Source organism: Rhinolophus hipposideros (assembly GCF_964194185.1).
Source record: "Rhinolophus hipposideros genome assembly, chromosome: 13".
Taxonomy (NCBI): Eukaryota; Metazoa; Chordata; class Mammalia; order Chiroptera; family Rhinolophidae; genus Rhinolophus; species Rhinolophus hipposideros.
In genome coordinates, this window is record NC_138059.1 from 38,554,831 (window position 1) to 38,576,163 (window position 21,333).

Sequence of the window (21,333 nt, forward strand, 5' to 3'; positions counted from 1 at the left end):
TGCCTTGGTTTTTTCAAAACTAGTGTAGGTGAGGGTCATTCTACCTGAGAGGGAGGGTCATTTCAGTATCCCAGGGACCCTTTTACAAAATATAAATAATTAGGTTGAGTGCTAATTTTTTAGCTTCCTCTTGCCAGATTATCAAACAGTCCTTTTTAGATTCATTATATTTAACTGGCAAGTAGTAGTTAGATGTCTGGAAGGCTCTTTTCTTAATCTGAGAACCTTTTTGTAGAGAAGATGAGAGAATAAGATTAGTTAATTTCTAATCTTATTTCTGTGAGGAAAAGATGCCTATAGCATAGTAAAGTGTAAAGCTGAACAGTTATAATAGAAGACTTTGCTTATGAAGTTTTTCTATAATTATTTTATTAGAAATTATAAGTGTTGGTAATTGTTTTTAAGATGTTGGGGTAGATGTTAATTTTGTTGAGTAAATAATTCTTATTTTTTGCCATACTATTAAATAAACTTTTTAGATTAAACAAATTTTTTTGCATTAAACAACGATTTAATAATTGAATATTATCAAACTAATTTTCAGGGGATGATGGTTATGAACAAATTTCCAGTGATGAAGACGGAATTGCTGACTTGGAACGTGAAACATTTAAGTATCCAAACTTTGATGTTGAATACACTGCTGAAGACTTAGCTTCAGTTCCTCCTATGACATATGATCCATATGACAGAGAGCTTGTACCACTTTTATACTTCAGCTGTCCATACAAGACTACTTTTGAAGTTGAAATCAGTAGAATGAAGGATCAAGGTCCAGATAAAGAAAATTCAGGAGCAATAGAAGCCTCAGTGAAGTTAACTGAACTGTTAGATTTGTATCGGGAAGATAGAGGTGCAAAATGGGTAACAGCTTTAGAAGAAATTCCAAGTTTAATAATAAAAGGATTAAGTTATTTGCAATTGAAAAACACAAAACAAGACTCTCTTGTCCAGTTGGTTGACTGGACCATGCAAGCTTTAAATTTACAAGTAGCCCTTCGTCAACCCATTGCCTTAAATGTCCGACAGCTCAAAGCTGGGACCAAATTAGTGTCCTCACTAGCAGAATGTGGAACTCAAGGAGTCGTGGGACTCCTACAAGCAGGAGTTATCAATGGATTATTTGAACTCCTATTTGCTGATCATGTTTCATCTTCCCTTAAGTTAAATGCTTTTAAAGCTTTGGACAGTGTCATTAGTATAACAGAAGGAATGGAAGATTTTTTAAGAGTTAGGCAGAATGAAAAAAGTGGCTATCAAAAACTTCTGGAGCTCATACTTTTAGATCAGACTGTGAGGGTTGTCACTGCTGGTTCAGCTATCCTTCAGAAGTGCCATTTCTATGAAATTTTGTCAGAGATTAAAAGACTTGGTGACCATTTAGCAGAGAAGACTTCATCTGTTCCTAACCACAGTGAACCTGATCATGACACAGATACTGGACTTGAAAGAACAAACCCAGAATATGAAAATGAGGTAGAGGCTTCAATGGAGATGGATCTTTTGGAATCCTCAAATATAAGTGAAGGGGAAATAGAAAAGCTTATTAACCTCCTAGAAGAAGTTTTCCATTTAATGGAAACTGCACCTCACACAATGATCCAACCTCCTGTTAAGTCTTTCCCAACAATGGCACGTATTACTGGACCTCCAGAGAGGGATGACCCATATCCTGTTCTCTTTAGGTAAGACATTTTTGGTTTTGGGAAATCTGTTTCACAAAATCATTGGAGGTAGTTTTATGTGGTTGATTTTTTTATCAACCACATAAATAGATAATGCGTATCTGTGTAAGGATACTTGATATTTCAAAATAGTTGAGAAACAGAAGTATGTTATTGTGGGTTAGCTATATTTTGTTAGTATTTAAAGTAATAATAGCAACTTAAAGATAGTAATCAATGGTAATGCTTATATAAGCATGTCTGAGCAAGAATAAATGAGAAACTGCTGAGTTGCTTCTAGGAAGGTGGTACAAGAGGATGGCATAGGAAAGAGAAAGCTTTTCTGTATGAACCTCTTTGTACCTTATCCCTGTAATACTCTATAAGTTAAACTTACATTTTATTAAATTAATTTTAACAGTCATGGTTAAGGATATCTTTAAGGTTGAATTAGCACTTATTTCTGCTATCTAACTTTCTAGTTATTTGTTGATACAATTTTGCCATTATTGAAAATCAGCACCCACAGTAGATAATTTTTTTTATTTTGTTTTAATTTTTGAGACTTTACTTGGCATTTTTGCCTGTAAATAATTTTCTGCTAAAACTATGCTAAAAAATGGTTCTTGGATTTGCTAAAAGAGTGCTGTGTGTGGTACTATTAACTAGTCAAATACTGAAATTGATAATTTGAAATTTTTTTTCCTCTGGAGGTACCAATTCAGATATACTAACTGCCTAGGGTAAATCTAAATATGCTGTATATTTTGTATAGTATATGTCCTATATTTTTCCTAGATACACTAATTCATATATCCATGGTTAAGTTAGGAGCATGGTGAAAAAGAAGCATTTGATAAGTAGCCTGGGAAGAATTTAAAGTCAGGGTTGATCCTGGAAAGAGAAAATTTGTCAACAATTAATTATTTATTCAATATCTGTAAAATGCTAGCTAGGAAAAAGCCTCACAGAACTTTCATTTTTGTTTGGTGAAGAGTAGATTTGCTATTTACATTGTTTTTAGTTAAAGCAGTATACTGATCATTAAAATTTTTACCTCTTCTATTTAATGACTATTGAGTAAATAAAGATTTATTTTGTAGACTTAACACATCAATTCATTTTTTTACAGGTATCTTCACAGTCACCACTTCTTGGAGTTGGTTACCTTGCTTTTGTCAATTCCAGTAACAAGTGCCCACCCTGGTGTGCTGCAAGCCACAAAAGATGTCTTAAAGTTTCTTGCACAGTCACAAAAGGGTCTTCTATTTTTTATGTCAGAATATGAAGCAACAAATTTGTTGATCCGAGCTCTGTGTCACCTTTATGATCAAGATGAAGAGGAAGGTCTTCAGTCTGATGGTGTTATTGATGATGCATTTGCCTTGTGGCTACAAGACTCAACTCAGACATTGCAGTGTATTACAGAACTCTTCAGCCATTTTCAGCGTTGTACAGCCAATGAAGAAACTGACCATTCAGATCTCTTGGGAACCCTTCACAATCTTTATTTGATTACTTTTAATCCTGTGGGAAGATCAGCTGTTGGCCATGTTTTCAGTCTTGAGAAAAATCTCCAAAGTCTTATTACTCTAATGGAGTACTATTCCAAAGAAGCCTTAGGGTAATTTTCTACTTCTTAAATTTTCTATTATGTGGGAAAACAACATCAATAATGGGCTAGTTTCTTAAAAAAAAAAGGTGTTGCTATGAAAGTAAAAACTATAATTGTATTTTTGCATAACAGAATTTATTAATTTAAGGATTAGAATAACAGAAATCTGAAATACAAGATGTGGCTGTAAAGCAATGAAGTGGATCTTTTAGCAGTTTCCTCCAGTTTCCCCATGGTGTTGACAAAGATTGCAACTATAGTACTCCTGCTAATTTGTGTGGAGGGGAATCCTAAGGCACAGGATTATATCCCTTAAGAGTGATGAGAACTGTTGCTATCTTTTGCCCTCTAAACTATTCATGGTGCTCTGGTTTCAGAAGTGCTTTGACTGTGGGGAGGATTGAAAATGATAATACTTTTCAAGAGCTTGTCCATTGGGGCAGAAGGTTTTAGCGTATGAGAAGAGAAACATGCTTGCTCTTCCTGGAATGTGTCATACAAATCAGTGGCATCCAGGTAACTGGCCTCACAATGGAGTCTTGATATGACTCCTTGAGTGACGGGTCTTTTAGGGAGCTTACGAAAGGCACACAACAGTGGTTTCTATGTGTTGCTGTATCTTCACAGTTCTTTAGTAGAAGACTGAATAGCGATGGCAGTAGATTGATTCATCACACTTTCCTATTCAAAGTGGACAAACATTTTAAAGGAGAACAATGAAGTATACTTCCTAATCTTTCATTGCTAGCAAAGTATACTTATTAATATTTTATTGTTCTTGTGATCTTATTTCTTAATAGAATTTCACTTTCCATTGTTCTCTTTAAAACCAAGTAGAAAAAAAATGTTTAAAATTGTTCCTGAAAAATTGTTTTTGTACCAAAAACTTTAAAACCTTATTTTGTTTCAGTGATTCCAAGTCTAAGAAGTCAGTAGCTTATAATTATGCATGCATACTTATTTTGGTGGTGGTTCAATCTTCCAGTGATGTCCAAATGCTAGAACAGCATGCACCATCTCTCTTGAAGCTTTGTAAAGCAGATGAAAATAATGCTAAATTGCAAGGTATGGTACTTGAAGTTATTTTAAGTATTTATGATATGTGAAGGAAAAACCCTTCGAATATCTGTAATTAGTACTTTGTTATGTTTTGTTATACCGAGTAATACTCTGTTTTTAACTCCCTGAAAAGTACCTTTTATGTAGGTATTTCATATGGTGTTCTTAAAAAGATTTCTAGGAAATTGTTGAAAGTGTCTTTTTTCTAAAAAGTCATGGAAATTGGTGGTTGGTTGAAATTCCTAATCAAAATGAAAGAAGTAGTTTAAAGATGAACTCTGAAGTTCAGTTTTGTGTATAGTTTGCATGTATGTGTATTTTTTATGTATGTATTTCTAAGTACAACTCAGATATCCTTCGTTTGTGGTTAATTAATGTGCTGTCCTTAAAAGTGAAGAATAATGAATATGAGCATTATATTCTAAAGTATATAAATATGTTGAATGAAGTTTACTGAAAACCTATGTGGGCAGTCTTGAAAAGTTGAAGGTATCTAATTATAATTTTTTATTTTATTTTGGTTCTTGGCTTTCTGACCTTACCAAGTAGCAAATTTGATAACATTGAGTAAATATTACAAATAGCACGTGGCTTCTTTTTAATCCTAAATTTTATATATGATACTACCAGTAAAAGTTGAGTAGTAAATTCAACTTTCATACTGGAAATAGATTTTTTTTTCTGAATTATGCCTTTATAAAAGGAGGGCACACGTATTCTTCAAAAGTATTAATAATACTTTACTATATATTCTGAGCAATGAGCACACTTGTATTTGTTTTATTATTCCTTATATTTTTCATTTGAGCAATATATTCTGTATATGAAAGTGTTAATTTAAAAATACGTAGGAAGAGTACTTATGAGGTGTAATCAAACAATATGGTGAATGTTTAAATTAAAAAAAATTATTACAGTAAAAGACACATTGCCATTAATCTCCCTCAGATACTACCCATCGCCACTTGTCCTATTATTCTTGCCACTTTCTGAAGCAGTTCTGGAAGTCCTCTTCCTTGAGTGTCTTTAGTTGCACTGTCGTGGTTGCCTCATTCTGAATTGATTCCAGACGTTTAACTTCCATGGTCATTTTGACTTTGGGGAAGAACCAGAAGTCGCACAGTGCCAGATCTGGTGACTGAGATAGATGAGGACACACTGTAATGTTGCTGTTTTGTTTTTTTTTAAGATTTTATTGGGGAAGGGGAACAGTGTGTACTTCCAGGACTTTTTTCCAAGTCAAGTTGTCCTTTCAGTCTTAGTTGTGTAGGGCGCAGCTCAGCTCCAGGTCCAGGTGCCGTTGCTAGTTGCAGGGGGCACAGCCCACCAGCCCTTGCAGCAGTCGAACCGTCAACCTTGTGGTTGAGAGGACACACTCCAACCAACTGAGCCATCCAGGAGCTCAGTGGCAGCTCACCTCAAGGTGCCATGTTCAATCTTAGTTGCAGGGAGCGCTGCCCACCATTCCTTATGGGACTTGAGGAATCGAACTGGCAGCCTTGTGGTTGAGAGCCTACTGGCCCATATGAGAATCGAACCGGCAGCCTTCAGAGTTAGTAGCATGGAGCTCTAACCGCCTGAGCCACCGGGCCGGCCCCCTGCAATGTTTTTATTTGACAGAAATTGCCATACCAGAAGCAATGTGTGACATGGAACATTGTCGTGATGGAGAATGATTTACGACACACTTTAAAACACACCTTCTCTCAACCATAGCTCACACCTAACAGACTGAGCTGAACAAGGTGAAACTTGTCACACACTGTTACTAAGGTTGACACACAGCTTCCTGTATTAAAGATCCTGCCTTTCTGTTGGATGACACTCAGCAAGAAATTCACTGTATTTCTTGATCACAACGGAAAGGCTCTGTGTCCCACATTGCTTCTGATATGGCAGTCTCTGTCAAATAAAAACATTACAGTGTGTCCTCACCCACCTTGCTCATCAGATCTGGCACCGTGCAACTTCTGGCTCTTCCCCAAAGTCAAAATGACCATGAAAGGTAAACGTTTCGAGTCAATTTGGGACATCAAGGCAGCCATGACAATGCAACTAAAGACACTTATGGAGGAGGACTTCCAGAACTGCTTCAGAAAGTGGCCATACTGATGGGATAAGTGTGTTCGAAGCAAGGGGTAGTATATTGAGGTACATTAATGGCAATGTGCCTTTTACTGTGCCTTTTATTTAAACATGCACCATTTTTGTTTTGATTACACCTTGTAGGTATACACAGTGCTAATCTTCATGCAGAAGTGTAGAACAAAGAAATGACTACTACTTTAGTTTTCCTATCACGTGTCTGAAACTGGTATATCACTTTTTAATATTAGAATGCTTTTTGATAAAACATACTTGGTCTGATGTGTAAGTGTTGTGCTATAGCCTCTAGAAGAGAATTTTGAGTTCAGTTGTGGTAAATGGTATATTTCATTTGTGTTTGTTTTGTAAACAAAGTTTGCTGTTATTTTGGGGTGATGGTGTACTTTTAATTTTATAAAGGCAAACTAGGAAAATGACAATTTAAAATTCATGCTAAGGCAAAAAGCACTCAGTAAATGTTCCCCCATAGATTTTTGATCCTTTTAGAAATTAATATATTTTGTGTAGTTTTTTTTAGTGTGTGAACGTAATCACAACATTAGGTGAATAAATACTGTGTTATTAGTTTATAGGCAGTCAACTGTCTAAAAAAATTTTTTCATGCTGCAAAAAAATTCAGTTTACTTAAATGGTCCTGTTTAAACATGTAAATATTTCAATTTTCAGAAACCAAATACTAATAGTGGTCACCTTTTATTTCTAAACCAGTATAGTAGGTCCTTTACGTTTCATTTTAAAGCTTGTTTAAAGAATTAGACATAAGTTCATCCCTATGTGAAATTTAGGTTATTTAAATCAATATGGATCTGATAATGTTTTTCTTTGGAAAAAATCACCTTTACTTCCTTTGTTATAAAGGCTTTTATTTTAAAACATGAGTTACTATTTTTGTTTTTAAGAACTTGGCAAGTGGCTTGAACCTCTGAAAAACCTTAGATTTGAAATTAACTGCATCCCAAACCTGATTGAATATGTTAAACAGGTGAGTAGAAGTTAAAAGTGCCTGATTTTATGATGTGTATGGTAGTATATAGTAATATTGAATTAAATCACTTATGTAGATAATGCAGTAATTGTTAGGTGTACTACCTGATTTATTAGATTTTGTGGGTACAGATTGATACATGGAGGTAGATGGGTGTGTGATTGTGTATCTACATGAATATACATGTACACAATCCTGTGTACTGTAAGGCTTTCCGTTACCACATTCCATCCTATTTTTCCTGTCAAATTGGATAATATCATCTAACATTTTGATGACATTTACAAAAGTTAAATACCATGATAATGTAACATGTAATTGTTTTAGTTAAACTTGAGTGAAAAGAATTTCCCTCAGAATTTTTGGGTGAAAATTGATGGAGTCAATTCCAGATAATTGCAGTGGGGGCTAGTTCTATTTTTGTTAATTTGGGATGGTCAAATCTGCAATTGAAGTAATTTATGAAAGTTGAAAATCATAAAATTCATAATATTGCAATTGAAATAATATTACAGTAATTCATAATACATTACAGTAAGTCATAGTGAAAAATTCATTAAAATCATTGTACATTATTAGTTTGGGAAGTTTTAAAATTTTTTATTGCTCCTTAGTTAATACAGTGTGCTAGCATAGGAAGAAGGGCTAAAGGCGCTCATAGATGCATAAAAAGTTTTAAGTTAAGGGCAGAATTGACCTTGAATTGTCTCTTTCATTTAACAGATGAACTATGGGTAGATGAGAGGGGTGCGAGAGTATGTGTAAACCATCTTGGTCTTGGAATTGAAATGTGTGTTATTAAAGTAATGTATGTAGTATATTGTCTAATCTGTTGCTATTCTGACTCAGCAACAAAGTACTGTTTGGGTTTATCTGCTTCAGAGTTATCTTCACTAACTTGTCTGCCCTTCTCTTTTTATTACTCCATCTCTCCTGGGATTACTTTTACCTCCTAGAGTGCCATCATATTCTTCTGTGTTCCTTACACTGTGCCACAGATGACATCTGTAGCTTTTCATTATATTCAATCTTTAATTTAGCACAAATACAGTAATGTCCTTTAAATTTAGATGGTCATGTGTTCAGGATACTTGTGGATGGTCAGGAGAATATATAAGGTGTCCAGTAAATATCAGATGTCTTGGATAAAAGTATTTAACCAATAAGAAATTCAGTTCTAGAAATTCAAATTACATGCTGTCATTAAAAGAGTTTTGATTTTTATGTAAGTTGTTACCCATTAATTGTGGTTATTGTAAGTGACTCATTTCAAGATATACTAACAACAGTTGATCTAAGACTGCAACTACTCTGTGGCTCCCTGCTGCCTTATGTAATTTGTGGAATTATTCAAAGGCAGCAAGAAAGAAATTAGAGGAAAAGATAATCTAAGGTATGAAACTATGGGGGAGAGGAATTATATTTTTAACTTTCTTCTCTGAGATTTAGAAGTTGAAAGAGTAACATTTTAAAATGTTATTTCTTAGAGGGTATTTTAACCATCTATACACTGCTCTGTAGAAACTACAGAAACAAAGCAATTTAAACATAACTGTTGTCTAACCACTGTGCTATACACCTGAAATTAATAAAGTGTAAAAAAAAAAAAGAAAAGAAAATGGTTGAAATGAAAAAAGTAAAAAATAAGTAAACATAACTGTTGCCAGGAAACATAGCATGGGCAGGTGCTAAGGACATAGGCAACTGTATTTCTTTTTCCTCTAACCATGCCCCAACTGGCCATCATAACTAGATTCCTGTGGTATCTTCATTTTCAAAAATCTATGTTGTGTGGTGCTAAAGCATTTCCTGTTGCTTCTTCAGTTTTGAAAGAGGTTTAGCACCTACAGGGCTCTATAAAATCAGTCATTTTGGGGAAAGAGAATGTATATAAAGAGTATACAAAAAAGGAGCTATTTTAAATTCTTAATACAGAGTCTCATTCATTTTTGTATGTTACCTTTGTTTTAGTACTTTTTAATATACTGTACTTTGCAATTATTCATTTTATTTACATAATATCATATATGGTAAAGCATATACCAAAGATCAAATAACCTCTATAAACTTTATAAGCCTATTTGTGTTTTAAATTTACTTAAGAAATTTAAAATGATGTAAGTACTTAACTTGAAACTCATATTTTTAACTAATGCCTTTGGCGTTTTCTCTTGGTCTGATAGATACCAAGAAATTAAACTTTCTGTTCATTTTTATTTTTAAAGAATATCGATAACTTGATGACTCCAGAAGGAGTTGGTCTTACCACTGCCCTTCGTGTTCTCTGTAATGTGGCATGCCCACCACCCCCTGTTGAAGGTAATGTGGCTACTATATTTTTAGAATTACTAGTTTTTTAAGCCTAGTATAAATATTGTTTATTAAATAAAATATTCAAAAGTCTTAACTGATTATTAACATGTAAGTAATTAGTTTTTCTTTTCCTCTTATCCTATATAAAGGTCAACAGAAAGACCTGAAATGGAATCTTGCTGTTATTCAGCTTTTTTCTGCTGAAGGAATGGACACCTTTATTCGGGTTCTGCAAAAATTGAACAGTATTCTGACTCAGCCTTGGAGGCTCCATGTCAACATGGGGACTACCCTTCACAGAGTTACTACTATTTCAATGGCTCGCTGTACACTCACTCTTCTTAAAACTATGCTGACGGAACTCCTGAGAGGTGGATCCTTTGAGTTTAAGGATATGCGTGTTCCTTCAGCACTTGTGACTTTACACATGCTCCTGTGCTCTATCCCCCTCTCAGGTCGTTTGGATAGTGATGAACATAAAATTCAGAATGATATCATAGATATCTTACTGACTTTTACACAAGGAGTTAATGAAAAACTCACAATCTCAGAAGAGACTCTCGCCAATAACACTTGGTCTTTAATGTTAAAAGAAGTTCTTTCTTCAATCTTGAAGGTTCCTGAAGGATTTTTTTCTGGACTCATACTCCTTTCAGAGCTGCTGCCTCTACCATTGCCCATGCAAACAACTCAGGTATCACTTCCATATAACATGCATCTTGTAAATGACTTCAGTAACACTTTTTAAAAAGCCAGTGATTTTGTTAAAAAAACAAACGCAAAAACAACCCCTCATCCTTTTCCCTATAAAAGACATAACTGGGTGAGGGTGAGATAAAACTGAAGCAACTCGGTCATTAAGGAAATATGGGAGTAACATTTTAAATAAATTTTTGTTAATGTGAATTTTATTATGCCGTTATGTATACTTGTACTTTTGTTATTTTTTTAATCATTTTTTCTCCTTTATCATGTGTTAGAATTTGCCACTAACTAGGTTACTTCGCCAATGGACTCTGCTCTACTGACTGCTAACTTGAGAACAATAAGATTTTCAGATGCATTGAATTCTAGCAAATATTTAATTGTATCATAGAAAATTAAATGTTTTAAGCATGCACTAAAGATGTTCTTTTCATAACAGTTCTTCCTGAACAGTTTTTGTGACTATAAATAAATATTAAAAAATCTACGAACACACACATTATACTTTTTTAACAGGTTATTGAGCCACATGATATATCAGTGGCACTCAACACCCGAAAATTGTGGAGCATGCACCTTCATGTTCAAGCAAAGTTGCTCCAAGAAATAGTTCGCTCTTTCTCTGGCACAACCTGCCAGCCCATTCAACATATGTTACGGCGTATTTGTGTTCAATTGTGTGACCTTGCCTCACCAACTGCACTTCTGATTATGAGAACTGTGTTGGATTTGATTGTAGAAGACTTGCAAAGGTATTTTCATTTTGTGTTAAAATTTTTTTTCTTCAAATTAGTCTTGATACGTATATTTTTTTCACTTAGAATGTGGAAATCAGGATTTAGAATGCTCAGATAATATACGTGCATATAAATATACACATATACATCTACACACATAATATGTATATGACTATATAGATTTTTTTACTTAGAAAACTATTTCATTATTTCATGTGCAAAATGCCTTGAAGGTCTTGATTTTGGATGTTTAAAGGTGAATTATAAAGTACTCTGATTTAAGAAAATACATTATTGCAAACCTACATTTATAAAATTTTATAGTAATTGCAAAATTTCAGAGAAGTTGTCATATACAAGAAATGAAGTGTTTTATTCAGGATTGGTATAATTTGATGTGTTTAAAAAATAAATATTAGTTAAATAATGCCTTAACATCAAGAATTTTGTTTACTAAATGTATTGATTTTATTTCAGCACTTCAGAAGATAAAGAAAAGCAGTATAGTAGCCAAACCACCAGGTTGCTTGCTCTTCTTGATGCTCTGGCTTCACATAAAGCTTGTAAATTAGCTATTTTACATCTAATTAATGGAACTGTTAAAGGTGATGAAAAATATGCAGAGATATTCCAGGACCTGATAGCTTTGGTTCGGTCTCCTGGAGACAGTGTTGTTCGCCAACAGTGTGTTGAATATATCACATCCATTTTGCAATCTCTCTGTGATCAGGTATTTATTTATAGTTATTTTATAAAGGTTGTGTGTGTGTGTGTGTGTGTGTGTGTGTGTGTGTGTGTGTGTGTTAAAAGCACTTGATGTACTCTTTACTGTGAACAAGGAAATCTCACTTGTTTTATTTCTCCTGCTATTGTTCAGGGACATAAATTTGACTAGTGAACCAATAATAAAATGGTTTGGTGCTTCATAGCTTCCTTTGAGTTTATACTTCACAGGTTTTTTTATGAAACGCTCTTTCCTTTTCTATAAGATTGCGTCCTTGGATAGTTGCTTTACGTGCCAGTGTATTGTTTGGGCTTGGTTATGTCTAGTATGTTCATTTTCCTTCCAATTATATTATATACTGATTCATTCTTGAATTTTATAGCTTTGTGATTGGTTGAATTAATATGTTTTTCTGTTAGGACAACTTTAGAAGGCATCACAGGCTACTACAGTTTTAGTGTGTTTCAGACTACTGTGTTTACAGATGTTGACTAAAAGTGGTAGTTATTTCTTTCTGCTGTTTATATTATTGACTTCCCGTTTATAGTTCTTTGACTTAATGAGAATTGTTTTTAACTTTGAAAGACTATTGGGATATTTGGAGATTTATATGCCTATTAAAATGCTCCTGCTATCTGATCATCAGATGTGATTTTTTTTCAGGCAGAATATTTTTAGTAGGGTCCCATGTTGGCAAATTATCTTTTTCTTCAGCTGACGAAAATTCAGTTTGGTTACATTTAATACTTAAGTCAAGGAGGAACAGTTTTGGTGTTACTTGTTTTCACAAAAAAGGAACCTGGTCTCAGAAAGGAGCCCTTCCCACAGTTTAGCTTAAAGCTTCCTTTAGGCCAAATTCCTTTCTTTTAAAAAAAACCACAAAGACACACACACACACACACACACACACACAGACAAAAGGAACCTGGTAGAAAATAGTTTTAGAACTGGTAGAAAGGATATTTTGTCTTTATACCTCAAAATGTCTATTTGACTGGTGTTTGTTATATAATCTATGTTAGCTTTTATGACTATGCTGAATAGCATTGCAGCATCCTAGCTGCTTTGATCACATAGACCTCATTCTTAGCCTCACCTTGTTTTGTTTCCCTTCTGGTTCAAGCTTTGTTTTATAGTTTTAACCCAAGTTGAAAAATGGTTTGCAGTATGTTGAAGTTACTAAGGTAATGAGACATACCTAAAAATGTTCCTGTAAAATCCATTTATATAAAAAGAATCATGGGAGTTTTTAGTTATTGTTAAACTTGCTTAGCATTGAAAAACTTGAGTTTTTAAAGTATATAAAAACTGGAGGAATATATTTAGTTCAAAGACTTTGTTTAAATGTGTATTTGCTCTATCCATCCCTTTTTGTGATGTTTTAAATTCAAGTATGGATATATTTATTCAAATTTATTTATCTGAATGGTTTCTTTATAAACTTAAAAATATTCAAATGAAAGAATAATACAATGATTTAAAGTATTTTGATACCAAAAGTACTTCACTTAATCATTTGAGGATACAAACTACACTCAGTGACAATACAGAAGGAAATAATTTTAAAGAGATTTCTTTTAAAGTAAAAATATTGTAAGGTATAATATTTAAGTCTATTTCTTTAAGTATTGATCCTTGTATTAACTTTAGAGGAGGGCAAAATGACGCGTTTGTTCTTAATGTATTTGAATCTATGTTTAGGATGGGACCTTAATAATACTTGGTGAGATAATAATTACTAAGTACATAGTATTAATTGCTGTGTATTTCTGAAATAAAAATGCTAAGTGATAGTGATAATCATTTAAAAAAATTATTTACTTCTTTCTCACAGGACATTGCACTTATTTTGCCAAACTCTTCTGAAGGTTCTATTTCTGAATTGGAGCAGCTCTCCAATTCTCTACCAAACAAAGAATTGATGGCCTCAATCTGTGACTGTCTACTGGCTATGCTAGCTAACTCTGAGAGCAGTTACAACTGCTTACTGACATGTGTCAGAACAATGATGTTTCTTGCAGAGCATGATTATGGATTATTTCATTTAAAAAGGTAATGCTTTATCTAATTCAATATATTCTTTTTTTAAAAAAGTGATATATATATATATGTATATATATATATGTATATATATATATATATATATATATATATATACATATATATATATATATGTATATATATATAATTTTTTTTTATTGGGGAATATTGGGCAACAGTGTATTTTTCCAGGGCCCATCAACTTCAAGTCATTGTGCTTCAATCTAGTCGTGGAGGGCAGTTTAGCTCCAAGTCCAGTTGCTGTTTTCAATCTTTAGTTGAAAGATTAGGGGACCATCTCATGTGGGAATTGAATCAGCAACCTTGTTGAGAGCTCACGCTCTAAGTAAGTAAGCCATCCGGCTGCCCCTCCAGAAGCTCAGGGGCAGCTCGTTGTCTTCAGTCTAGTTGTGGAGGGCGCAGCTCACTGGCCCATGTGGGAATTGAACCAGCAACGCTGTTGTTCAGAGCTCGCGCTCTAACCAACTGAGCCATGCGTCTGCCCCTAATTTAATATATTCTTGAATTTCATTTTTTTCACTCTTGTCACCTCCCCCACCCCCCATATTAATTAATTTGTAGCTATTGTAGAAAGTTGAAGGTGTGGTTTCTTTCATATGGAGAAATTTTGTATTTATGGAAAAATTTCATTAGTGGAATGTGCTAATAATAAAATCTTTAGGATTAAAAACATGAATTGAATATTCAGACAAATTAATGTGGGCATTTTAGAGTATTTAAGGAAATCTTATTGTTCCAAGGATGTTAATTCATGCTTTAAGATACTTCTTTTGTTGATATATTCACCTCTAGTCCTTCAAAAGTGATGATAGTGTGCTATTATGGAGCCTAAAAACTAAAAGTGCTGATTCTATTTTTTTTTGTTTTCTAGAGGAATGACTGAGATGAAATTAATTTAACATGATATAAACATCTTGCTGCTTAGTCTCTCAAATGTAATTTCTGCTCCAGTCTCTTCCTGCTGTCATCTTTTTCTTCATGCTGGCTTTTACATAGGTTTCCTTGGTAATTTGTAGAAGCGTGTAGGATTAGGAGATAGAAAGGAGGAGGAAACATATTTGTACCTCTTACTATTAATTCTTGTAACATTGGTTGAAAACTTATGTTTCAGTTATTGTGTTTGGTGCTGTCTCCTCCTACCTTCTCCACTTCTTTGTCCTGATAAATCTGTCTCCTCTCCTGTATTTTCTCTCAGTTGGTGGCACCTTCTGAACATTCAAGTTTTTCTCCTCCCCTCTCCACTTCCCAGTCTCTCACCAAAGTCTTTAAGTTTTGCTTTTTGAATGTCCTTTTTCCTGTTGCTTGGTTATTTACTGTATATCCTTTAAATCTCACCGTATAATGCATCCACGGAAGAACTGGACATTAAAATATTATAAAATCTTAAAAAATAGACACAGACACACACACACAATACTCATCTTATACACTACATTTCCAAGAAAGCAAAAAAGATTGGGTGGATCACTTCATAAATTATGTAAATGTCTAACCACTATGCTGTCCACCTGAAACTAATATAACATAGTATTGAATGTCAACTATAATTATAAAAAAACCAGCCACAGGGATGTGTAGTGCAACATGGGGACTATAGTCAATAATGTTCTAATAACTATGTACAGTGTCAGGTGGGTAGTAGACTTGTTAGTGTTATCACTTGGTGAGTTATATCTAATCACTGTGTTCTGTACTCCTGAAACAAATGAGTGAATGAATCAATGAACAAACGAATACATTAAATAGGTAAATAAATAAAATCCCTCAGCCCCCACCCCCCCCCAAAAAAAACACCAACTTTCCTTGATCCCTCCATTATTGGCTTGGTTACGTGCTCTCACAAATACCCTTTGCATACCTCTGCCATAGTGTTATTTGTGATGTTTTTGGCTTTGCTAGATTCATGTTTCTGGTTTTTTTTTTAATCTGTAATTTTTTCCTAAGTTCTCTTAACCAATTCCCTTTTCTTCCTTTGGCTCTGATCTTTCAGCTAAGCTCCAAGTAACCCATATATCTATTTGGCATCTCTACTTCATAAATTCATAAATCTCATGGGCATCTTAAACTGGACAGATCTAAGGCAAAGCTCTCAATATTCTTGCTTCAAACATGTTTCTGTCTTGCTCATCTCAGTAAATGTTAGCACGATCCACCCAAGTGTACTACCAAAACCCCAAGGTTCTTGATCATTTTCTTCACTCCTTACATCAAGTCCAATACTAGATTATACCTCTCAAATATATTCTGAATCTGATCATTTTTCTCCACCTTCATAGTTTCATCCTTGTCTACTTCATTATCATTTCTTGCATGACCCATTGGAATAGCCTCCAGTCTGTTCTCCTTGCTTTTACTATTGTGCCCATAAAATCCATTCTCTCAGCACGCAGACTGATCTTTTTAAACTTAAAACAGATACATGTCATTGTTTTGCTTAAATTCTTCTGATGGCTTCCAGTTGCACTGCAAATAAAATCCACTGTCTATAATGATCTTAAAAGTTTTATATGTTCTGGCACTTGGTCATTTCTTTGACATCTCATACCGTAGCTCTTTTATCCTCATTTTTGCTCCCTGTCAAGCTCATTTTTATCTCCACATTTCCCCCCCCCCCAAAAATATATTTTACCTCTGTATCCTTCTAGGACTTGTTTCCTCAGTTTACTCAGGTATCAGTATAAATGTATTTCCTGCCAAAATACCTGTCTAAAATAGCCTGTCTTGTGTGTCCTTGTTTCTTATCCCCCTTTATATTTTTCACTGTATTTATACTGTTTGACATTACATTATATAGATTTATTCCTTATTTGTTTATCTCCCTCACTAGAATATAAGTTACATGAGGACAGGCAACTGTGTCTTCTTGACTTTATTCCTCCCAGCACCTAGAAACCTGGTACATAGTAGGCACTGTGAGGGGAAAAAAATGAATACTAGATCCATTCGGTCCACAAATACTTATTGAACGCATTCACTGGGCCAGATACTGTTCTAGGTGCTGGGATTCAGTTAAAAAAAACACCTGCTTTCTTGGTGCTTTCATTCTATTAGAGGTAGACAGACAACAAACACATAAATAAAATACATAGTACATTACAGAAAAACATAAAGTAGGACAGACAGTGGGATAGTGAGTGCCAGACTGAGGGTAGGAGTCGTCTTTTGAAATAATGGGGTGTGATTATGGAAGTCCTCACTGAGAAGATGACATAAAGGAGGTGAGGAGTAAAATGTCAGTATGCTGGGGGAGAACAAGTACAAGTGGTATGCCTAACATGTCTGAGATAGCTGTGAGGCTATGGTGGCTGCCCTTGGAGTGTGTGATCAAGGAAAAAAATGATAGGGCATAGTGTCAGAGAAATAATGGAGTAAAGAGGGGGACAGATCATCAGGGGCCTTTAGGGGCCATATTATAAGGGCCATTGCAAAGTTTTGAGCCAAAGTATAGCATGATCTAGCTTTTACCTGGCTTTTTAATAAACAGATCACTATATACTTTTACATAAAGTCCTCACAACAACTCTGAGGCATGTTCCACTTAAAAAAAATTTTTTTTTGAGATAATTTTAGCCTTTCAGAAGAATACAGAATGCAGATATACCCTTCATCCAGCTTACCTTTATGTAATGTCTTATATAACCATTGGATGTTTATCATAACTAAGAAGCCAACCTTGGCGTAATACTATTAACTAAAATAAAGATCTTATTTAGATTTTACCAGTTTTTCCATTAATGTTCTTTTTCTGTTCCAGGATCCAAGCTGGGATCCTATGTTGCTTTTAGTTATTATGTACCTTTTGTCTCCTCTATTCTTGTTTTTCATGACCTTGACATTTTTAGAGTACTTGTTATTTTGTAGAATATCCCTCAGTTTAATCTCATCTGATATTTTCTCATCATTAGGTTGAGATTGTGCTTTACTGACAAAGATGCCACAGAGGCAGTGTACCTTTCTCAGTGCATGATATCAGGAAATAAATGATGTATTACTGATATTAACCTTGATTACTTGACTGCAGTCCTGTTGGTCAAGATCCTTTACTGCAAAAATTACTGATTTTCCATTTTTCATTACTAAATATTTTGGAAAATATACTTTGAGGTTATGCAAATATCCTATATATACTTAAAACTTTGTCCACTAATTTTGGTATCCATCAGTGAACCTTGGCCATGTGGCAATTATTCCGTGGTGTTCTAATGGTGATTCTCTATTTTTCTCATTCCTTGTTTATTAATTATCCTTTCATAAGGAAAAATGATCACTTTTCCCTCATTCTTCAGGTATTTATATCAGAATTCATGGACATTAGTTTTTTTCTTGTATAATAATCTAATATTATTTATTTTGCTGCTCAACTTGTGTCACTGATTTTGGTTTCTCTCATTGGGTTGAGCTAGGAAATACATATATGTGTCCTAATTCATGCATGCATATACATCTACATTTATTTTTGTATCTATTTATTTGTATGTATGTAGTTTTTAAAATGAGTCCATTCTGATACTCTGACTCCAATCCAATATCAGAAAGTTGATTCTTTGTAACCCCATTCATGTTTTATGATGTACAGTTCTATGCACATATTAGTAGATTTTGTACATACGTATAGATGTGTAGGCCATGTTATCACTACAGTTCTGTAGTTTCATCACTATGATATTTCAGTGTTCTGCTTTTTTATAGAGAACTTCTCTACAAGTTGAGCAACAAAATGCCAGAATTTGGTATTGCTATATTTTTTTATTTTAGACATTCTAATAGGTGTATAGTAGACCACAGTTTTTTGATAGACTATGGAAGTAAGGCTCATTTGCTTAAGGTTATATGTAAAGGTTAATTGGTATAGTCTAATTTTGAACCCATGCTTTTTCCTTTACATGTATTATCTTTGTATTCAGTCTCATTCCTCTTTGTTGTGCCTTGTCCATTTCATTATTTTATAACATTCTCAAGAGCAGGAATACTATTTTTCTCTCTTGTATTGCTTTACCAAAGTCTTATATGATGAGTTGTCAGAATCGGACCCCATTTTTCAAATACAAACACTGCATATTTACTGTTAATATGCTTATTTTCATTTTGGCTAATTATATTACAACTTAAGGGACATAACTGAATGTTAGAATACTTTGCCCTTGAAATTCTCTTTTGATCAACTAAGAACTGTGTAAATGCATAGCATAATTTTAGCAGGATTATATATATTGTCATGGTTTTAGATATATATTGTCATGATTGTTCTGTTTGACATCTCTCTTGTATCAGGGGTTGGCTAAATGCAGCCTGCCACCAGTTTTTGTAAATAAAGTTTTATTGGAACATAGCCAGCATTTATGTGTTGTCTGTGGCTGCTTTTCCACTATACCAGCAGTTGAGTTGTTGTGGTTGAAACTGTAGAGAGAGAAACAGACTGAGTTGTGTATAGCCTGTAAAGCCTTATATATTTACCATTAGATTAGGCTCTTTACATTAAAAGTTTATTGACTCATGCTGTATACCTTTGATTTTCTTCTGTCAGAAAGATATAGTTATTATATAAGATAGGCTTTTTGTTCAGACTTCTGAGACAGCTATAACTTCCTGTGTTAGAGAAATCATCAAATTATAAAAAAGTGTAAAAATAGGGAACCTGTAAGTTTTTTTTGCTAAGTTTTATACCTTTATTATTTGGGGAAAGCTTTTCTGTAAGCGTAAAGCTTTCCTTTAAAAGGTGTGTCAGCTATGGATAATGCTGTGTTCCATGGTTTGTGTTCCATGGTTTGTGTACACAGGCACACCAAAGGACCTTTATATTTTTAAAATGGTAGAATAACTTTAATTTGGTCTGAACTGAGATAGTTCATTTCTTATACTAGATTTATATGCTCAGATTTTAAGACATTTCCTCTATTTTCTTTATTTATAGTTCTTTAAGGAAAAACAGTAATGCTCTGCATAGTTTACTGAAACGAGTGGTCAGCACCTTTAGTAAGGACACAGGTGAACTTGCATCTTCATTTTTGGAATTTATGAGACAAATTCTTAACTCTGACACAATGGTAAGTGTGTGTGTGTGTATATATATATATACATATATGTATATTATAGGTATGTGGTATTTTTTAAATTTATAAATTTTTGTCATAAAAATCAATTGGGTTCAAAAATATCTTGCAATAATGTTTTTCGGAACTTCGAATAGTGTTGTTTTTCCGTGCCCTCTATTCACTATAAAATCAGGTTTTTGTTTTATTAAAAAAGATACATATTTAAGAGAAGGATTTATTTATTTATTTATTTATTTATTTTTTATTTATTTTTTATTTATTTTTTATTTAAATTTATTGGGGTGACAATTGTTAGTAAATTTACATAGATTTCAGGTGTACAATTCTGTATTACATCGTCTATAAATCCCATTGTATGTTCACCACCCAGAGTCAGTTCTCCTTCCATCACCATATATTTGATCCCCTTTACCCTCATCACCCACCCCCCACCCCTTACCCTCTGGTAACCACTAAATTATTGTCTGTGTCTATGAGTTTTTGTTTCTCATTTGTTTGTCTTGTTCTTTTTGGTTTATATACCACATATCAGTGAAATCATAGCGTTTTCTGCTTTTTCTGTCTGACTTATTTCACTTAGCATTATACTCTCAAGATCCATCCATGTTGTCACAAATGCTCCTATATCATCTTTCCTTAACGCCGAATAGTATTCCATTGTGTATATGTACCACAACTTCTTTATCCATTCATCTATCGAAGGACATTTTTGTTGTTTCCATGTCTTGGCCACCGTAAACAAAGCTGCAATGAACATTGGAGTACACGTGTCTCTATAGAGAAATGCTTTTATATTTTTGGGGTAGATACCCAGGAGAGTGATTGCTGGGTCATATGGTAATTCTATTCGTAATTTCTTGAGGAACCTCCACACTGCCTTCCATAGTGGCTGCACCAGTCTGCATTCCCACCAACAGTGTATGAGAGTAAGAGAAGGATTTATTGAACTCTATTAGACACTTCTAATTTGACTGACTTTGCAACTTAGACAAAATTACTATCTGTCGTGTAATTTTTTTTACACAATTTTTTACATTGAGTTATCTTGGCTAGGGTCATTCAGAAGAGTCAAATTTTATAAGTCTCTTAATGAAATAGTATTTATTTACTGTCGTTTAATTGAGCATTTGCTGATTTTGTTTTGGATACTGTGCTATTGGGGTAAATGTAAAGTTTTATTATACTACACTATTTTGGATGCATCACAGATAAGAATTAAAGATTGTTTCCCCGACTCTAAAATCTTATTGTTAAAATTGAATTAAGAATTTCTCTCCTTAAGTATTTCCAAAATTATAGTATATATTGAGG

The 21,333-nt window shown here is 33.8% G+C and overlaps 1 protein-coding gene across 2 annotated transcripts in view; it reads left to right on the forward strand.

Annotated features, from left to right (window-relative positions):
* The window catches only part of VIRMA (vir like m6A methyltransferase associated), a 55,022-nt gene that overhangs the window by 21,810 nt on the left and 11,879 nt on the right, over window positions 1-21,333 (forward strand). For both annotated transcript variants that reach the window (XM_081071104.1, XM_081071105.1), the window contains 10 exons: window positions 545-1,685; window positions 2,797-3,288; window positions 4,190-4,344; window positions 7,344-7,426; window positions 9,655-9,748; window positions 9,892-10,436; window positions 10,964-11,199; window positions 11,662-11,914; window positions 13,743-13,960; window positions 19,881-20,013. In XM_081071104.1, coding sequence (XP_080927230.1) covers window positions 545-1,685; window positions 2,797-3,288; window positions 4,190-4,344; window positions 7,344-7,426; window positions 9,655-9,748; window positions 9,892-10,436; window positions 10,964-11,199; window positions 11,662-11,914; window positions 13,743-13,960; window positions 19,881-20,013 — 3,350 coding nt within the window. The remainder of the gene's footprint in view (window positions 1-544; window positions 1,686-2,796; window positions 3,289-4,189; window positions 4,345-7,343; window positions 7,427-9,654; window positions 9,749-9,891; window positions 10,437-10,963; window positions 11,200-11,661; window positions 11,915-13,742; window positions 13,961-19,880; window positions 20,014-21,333) is intronic.